Below are 6,787 nucleotides of genomic sequence, written 5' to 3' on the forward strand. Positions count from 1 at the left end.
CCCCAATCTATCTGCTCAGCATGGGAAACTGTGTGGATCTACGTCAAACGATGGGGGCCCCAGATGCACAATGTTTGGCCAAATCTCTTTTGCAGCATCTTGTTTCTCCAGCAAATCAGAACACTCAACACCCCTGTGATGATACACCCCTTTTCCTGCAAATGTATTTCCTTTCTGGCTTTAGAAGCGATGTCTTATTTCTGTCTGTGTTTCATAGTTCCCCATTCAAACAAGGAAAACTTGAGACCGGTCAGAGCTTAATTTATCTCAGGACTTCTTGGCGATCACTGTTTTCCATGCAAGGGGAAGCCAGATGAAGGGAGTCCCCAAGCAGGTATAGAGAATCATAGAATGTTAGAGTTGGAAGGGACCTTGCAGGTCATCTAGTCCAACCCCCTACACTCTGCAGGAGCATAGTCAAAAGACAGCCCTACAACATACCCAAAAGATGGTCATCCAGCCTCCGCTTGAAAACGTCCAGTGAAGGAGCATCCACCACCTCCCAAGGCAGTCTGTTCCACTGCTCAATGACTCTTACAGTTAGGAAGTTTCTCCTGATATTTAGCCGGTGTCGACTCCCTTGTAATTTCCACCTATTAGATCTAGTCTTGCAATCCGGAGCAAGAGAGAATAGATCTGCTCCATCTTCTACATGACAGCCCTTCAAATATTTGAAGACTGCAATCATGTCCCCTCTAAGCCTTCTCTTTCCCATGCATTCTTTCCAGCACTTAGTAGCTATAGAAAGCCCTCAAAGAGCTAGGATTCATGCAAAGGGTTGTCACAACAGACAGAAATCTCAGTCTCTTGTTTTCTAGAAATTAATCATTGGGGTTTACTCAGCCATATCGGTAGAAGTGACTGGTGGACAGGCCACTGTTTGGACCTGGACCTAAGAAACACAGGTTGCTCTTTAAGAACATGAGACTGGTCTGGCTGGATCAGACCCAAGAGAGTCTACCTGCTCTCTATTATGAGCAACCAACCAACACTGCCATTCAGCTATGAAGCCGAGAGTCACCAGGTTGGATCCAAACCTTGGGGGTGAACCAAAGGTGCCCTTTCTGTGAGTGGAAGCATTTCTGTTGGAAGAAGAAGAAGAAGATTGCAAATGGAATGACTCCTTCCATGAGAGGAAGGGCACTTTGGAACCAACCCACTGTGACTCCACTTGTTTCAAAAACTCTATGTGTAGGGGAAGGGGCACATATGGGAATAAAGCATGCAGTGGGGAGCTGAAAAAGAAACTTTGCAAAGTAAAGCAAAGCACTTAGGCATTAAATGATCAAGCCTTAACACCCACCACCACACACACAGTTCACCTGCCTAGCCAAAATAATTCTGTAAGACTTTTATGATAGAATCCTGCTGTGGAGGGTGGGGATGATGCAGAGGTTAAGCTGTTAACAGGAAACCATGCGTGGTTAAGTTCTTGTTCTGTCATGCTCTGTCCAGTTTGTTCAATACTGGGAACACTTTTTGTATGCAAATAGCATCATTATTCCATGTATCACTAGTGACCTTTAGAACAAAGTGGAGAATGGAGGCCTCTTCATTTCTACCTATTGATTTTTCAATTTCCAGCAAATTGGTTTTATCTCAAGATTGTTTATATATTGGGGAAAGGAGGAAAAAAATGCCCAGTGTAACTGGTGGAAACCATAATAAAAAAAGTCTTGAACTTCGTAGGCAGTTATCATGAATACAGGAACCAGAAGTCTCTGTTCAGAATTACCGTCTACTTACAATTACGGAACTGACATTTACTTACGGTTAAGTATTCCTTCGTTCCAAACATCTCCAACACATTTACACATTACAAAGAGCGAAATCTACCCCTTGTGAACCCTTTGACTAAACTTTGAGTTTGGTACACTTCACCCTAGAATACATATCTGTGGTTTTAACACAGTAATAATGTGCATGGTACACTTCCCACAATGGTGACACTCTGTTGGATGTGAGCCTAGGTTGTCAAGTTTAGAATAACTCAACACGTGGATCACAACCAACATACCCTACGTCTCCATGCCTTCAGTGGATGCTCAACATAATGATAATTCATACAAATGCCCTTAACTGTACAATCCTGCAAATGCTATAGCTAGCATAAGGCTCAACCACCATCAAGAGGCCATTTTCAAAAGCATTTCAGAAGCAAGACACCCCAACTGAACTTTAAAGAACAAAAAGATTTTCCAGGGTATAAGCTTTTGAAAGTCAAAGCTGAAACTACCCAACTGGAACTACCCAACTAAACCTGAATATCAGACCAACATAGCTACCCACCTGAAACTACACAACTGAACTTGAATATCACAGTAATCCTAAAAACACTTCCCTGGGACTAAGCTCTGTTCAGTAGACCTGTTCAGGATTGCTCTCTAACAACATTAATAAACAATTCCCACCATATTCTTTAAAGCATCCAGTGGATTTTAAAATTTGTGTCAATTTCATGCCACAAGAAGACGCATTAGGACTAAGAAGCTACGCGGAAAGCTTCATGGTCATCTAGAACTGAAAGGTACACATCCAAGACCTAACAGTCGGGCCAAACACACCACAACACCGCATTGAACTCCAACTCCACAGCTTACATTCAACAATTTTGACCTTGGATAACCTTCCCCATCCTGCAAAGGGTGTGATTTTATTTTACTTTTTACTGAGATCCGATGTTACGGCAAGAACTTCCTCTGTAGATGGCAGGAAATCTCTAGAGAACCATAGGGAATTTAAGCAGCTTATTTGCGTAAGACCTTTATCTGTTTTATGAGATTCCAAATTAGCAGTGTCTTAATTTGAAAACAGATAATACATGTCTGATTAAAACTCTAAAACCACATTAATTTCGGTGATTCATTATCATGCATAATCCTCGCCATTGTTAAAGTTTGTGGTTGCCAGGCGTTGCGAGTCTGACAAGCCTTCAGCTGCGGGTTCATTCTTGGATGCTAGAACTTCCTTCCTCTTTGGCTCTCCCATGATGCTTCAACGAGCAACCCCATCTACTAGCTGAGGAATAAATTAGAGTAATGAAGTTGGATCCAATGACTCCAGCCTACCATTATTCCTTTCTTTGATGAAGGCAGACCTTCTATTATGCAGAAAAGCTTCTTTCATTGGAAGAAGGCTTTCTTTGTGGGAGGAGTTATTTTCCAATGGAGGAAGGTTTGGTGTAAGTGTGTTACTGGATCCAAATCTTGGGAGGGGGGAGGTTTGAATCTCTAGACTCCTGCTTGATTTGTTCTTCTTCATTCCTACAGGCAGATCTCATGGAACATGTAAAGAAGCCAGCAAACTGGAGAATAACATGTAGATCTAAGTCAGTGGTACCACGGAGACCAGTATTCCGTCTAAGCTGAGTTAGTGTGAGCTAGCTCAAAAGTTTTTTTTAGCCTCCAGCGCACAGATTTCTGCCTTAGCTCAGGAAGGAGGGCTCCAGAGCAAACTAATCTATGCAGTGGCCAAATCACCTGCTCACACCTTTAATGCCGGAAGCTCACAAAGTAGAATTTTTGCTCACAAGAGTCCATAGCTTAAAGGGAGCACTGGTAGAGACTGGTGAGATTTTAGGGGTATAAAATTTTGAGGGTCAAAGCTCCCTTTGTTAGATACAACCCATATTTGACAAGGAGAGTTTTGATTCTCAAAAGCTTACACCCCTGAAAATCTTTTTAGTCTCTAAGGTGCCACTGACTAACACCACTACCCTCTCGAAGGATATCATGGAACGCTTTAGAGAACTGTTTTTAGTTACCTAGACACTAATATGTTCCTTCTGTTGCATATAGAAGGTGCTCAGAAGCAACGGTACCAACCAAGTCATCGAGACAGACACAGAATAAACAGACAATGAAGAACGTGCGCCTGCGTCACTCGAGTGCAAATCTACCGCATCATGTCCACCTCTTTCTGACACTGCAATTATCTGATGACAAAAGTGTGACTTACTTCTCGGTCCAGCATGGCTGGTGACACCACGGTGACGATGTCTCCTTTCTCCGGGTCAATATAGAACATGTTCGGTGACGGCTTGTCGGGAGTCTGCTTAAGGATGTTATATCTCAGCAGGGCATTGTCCGTAGCGGGGTCATCGGCATCAAACGCTGTCACTCTCATCACTGTACTTCCTGGAGGGAAGAAAAATTAAATCAAATCGTCATCAGGGGGTGATCTGATTGGGCCATAATTCAATCTCTCCCTGCCAGGGCTATTTTTGGGCAGGAACGCACAGGAACGGCGTTCCGGCTGGCTTCAGAGTTGGCCACGCCCACTACAGCCAAAGCCTCTGCATGCATGGCTACAGAGGGAAGGCTTGGAGAGCGATCCCCCCAGTGACTCCGAGGCAGACAGGCCAGGGGCCCCCTGGAAGGATTGGGGAGGCATTTAAATGCCTCCCCGTGCCTTCCATGGCCTGTCAAAGGGCCTTCTTGCCCGGGCAAGCCAAGAGAAGGCATGGGGTGTGGCCTAATATGCTAATGAGCTGAACTGTCAGGGGTGTGGCCTATTATGCTAATGAGTTCCTGCTGGGGGGGGTTTCCTACAAAAAAGCCCTGCTCCCTGCTGTAGGCTGTGATCACACAGATTCAATAATCCACTTTCCATCCACTTTCCATGCACTTACCAACTGGATTTTTGCTGTGTGAACTGGCAAAATCCAGTTGGAAAGTGGACTGAAAGTGGTTTATTGAGTGTGTGTGTGATTGCAGCCATAGGGAACTGAATCCAAAGAGCTTCAGCTGTAACACAAAAACCAGACTCCTTTTTAAAAATCAGTTAGCTCCAGTGACTACAAGGACAGTACACATTGAGAAAGATATATTTTCATGTCTCTCTAAAATGTCCTATTGTCTGGCATGCATGAACATAGGAGGGAAGAGACTTTCCAGTATCCTTATGTACACATGTCCCAAGATTAAGGAACTCCTGGAAAAGTACATCCATAAAGTCTTCATTCACTTTCCCTAATGTTCTCACAATATACTTTTAATTTCACATCAGAGCTTATGCATTTTGAGATTCTCTAAAAAAGGATAGTAAAACTATATCCTATTAGAGCTTCCCAACGAGTCTAATCATTCTTAAAATTACTTCCATCTTCCCCTAAACATATTGATTTTTTGTCATCACTCTTACATGAGCATAATCCATAATTTTATTCATAACAACGAAGTCTCAGATTTAACAGCCATTCTGTAATAACGAACATCCATAATATGGAAATGTTTAGCATAAATCTTTTCACGTGCCACTAATATGAAACAGTAACAAAAGTGTTCCTTTCAGGTTTAAACATATTTTAGGGTCCAGAATAGCATTAATTTAAGTAATATTAATATTATAGCAAACATGTATTTTATCTGTGATGAAGACTGTTTTGTTTTGTTTTTTACAGGTCTTCCAGCAATGCATACAATATTTCTGCTAGCTGCATTTCAATCACATGTCTTTACAGTTTCCATACACACACACACACACACACACGTGACATACACACACACACACATATATACACACACATATATATATACACACACACACACATATATATATACACACACTGATAGATAGATAGATAGATAGATAGATAGATAGATAGATAGATAGATAGATATTTAATTTTAATAAATTATAAGTGATCAAATATTATTTGGACATCAAAACCATCCATTGATATACAAATCATGATCTTATCCCACCATTCCTCCATTACAACAGCCCTGGGATGCAGGTTGGGTTCAGGAAGTGACTAACTGCCCAGAGTGTCATTCAGGGCTAAGAGTGATTTGAACCCATACGCCTCCATGTCTGTATGATAGACAGGTGGTCTTCAACCTTCCCAGACCTGAAATTCACTGAGCAGCAAGTACCACAACATCGGAGTCATGTGATAGGAAGAGGAGGGGACAGAAATACGACTTTGCCGGTGTTGAACTGTGGGTAGCAGAACAATAGAGCCAGGGACAGGAAACAGAGGCTGGTTCTGTTGGAAATGCTTCAGTTGCATATTCTGCACTGAGCAGGGGGAGTTGGACCAAATGATCTAGGTACCTTCCAATTGCACAATAAGCTGATCAACAGGACATGTATCATGGTAAAGAACAGAATCCCTGATCTGGATGGCCCAGATTAGCCCAAACTTGTCAGCTCTTGGAAGCTAAGCATTGTCAGCCTCATTTAGTACTTGGATGGGAGACCACCAAGGAAGTCCAGGGTTGCTACACAAAGACAGGCCATGGCAAACCACCTCTGAATGACTCTTGCCTTGAAAACCCTACAGAGTCACCATGGGCTGGCTGCAACTTGACAGCACTTTCCACTACCAATGAACAAGCCAGAAGTCAAGAGTTATGGAGGAATCGACTTCCGGTCTGGCTCCCGCGAATGGCGGATGCATCCTCGGGTCGCTCCCGAGGGCGTCTCACCCGCCCGCAGTCGAGGGGGGAATCCGCGCAAGCGGAGACCCAGACGAGCCCCAGAAAGAGGGGCTCCGACCCGGGGTGCGAAGGCGGGAGTCTCTTTCTCGGCCGTAAGGTCGGAAACTGAGCCTCCCTGCCATGCCCCAATGGACCTTGCCACGCAAGCGACCCTGTACGGGGTTTAGCGGAGCCGCCTGTGGTCACCGAGTGATGAAGCGAACGAACGGAGAAAAAGAAAAGAAGCGGCTGAAACTGTGAGTTGTCTGACATCGAGAAAAAGACTTAAGCGCGCCCCCCCCCAGCGAAAAGATTTAAGGGAGGAGGAGGGGAAACCCCCTCTCCCGCAAGCAGAGATTTTGAGC

The 6,787-nt window shown here is 43.8% G+C and overlaps 1 protein-coding gene across 1 annotated transcript in view; it reads right to left on the reverse strand.

Moving 5' to 3' along the window:
• Nucleotides 1-3,957: 3,957 nt before the first annotated feature.
• Nucleotides 3,958-6,787, reverse strand: part of LOC107114121 (cadherin-13-like) — a gene marked incomplete at both ends in the record, with an annotated part of 218,917 nt that continues 216,087 nt past the window's right edge. Inside the window, one exon of the mRNA XM_015415560.1 lies at nt 3,958-4,136. Within this exon, the coding sequence (XP_015271046.1) occupies nt 3,958-4,136 (179 nt within the window). The remainder of the gene's footprint in view (nt 4,137-6,787) is intronic.

This window comes from Gekko japonicus, unplaced genomic scaffold (assembly GCF_001447785.1).
Source record: "Gekko japonicus isolate JY-2015 unplaced genomic scaffold, Gekko_japonicus_V1.1 scaffold1895, whole genome shotgun sequence".
NCBI lineage: Eukaryota > Metazoa > Chordata > Lepidosauria > Squamata > Gekkonidae > Gekko > Gekko japonicus.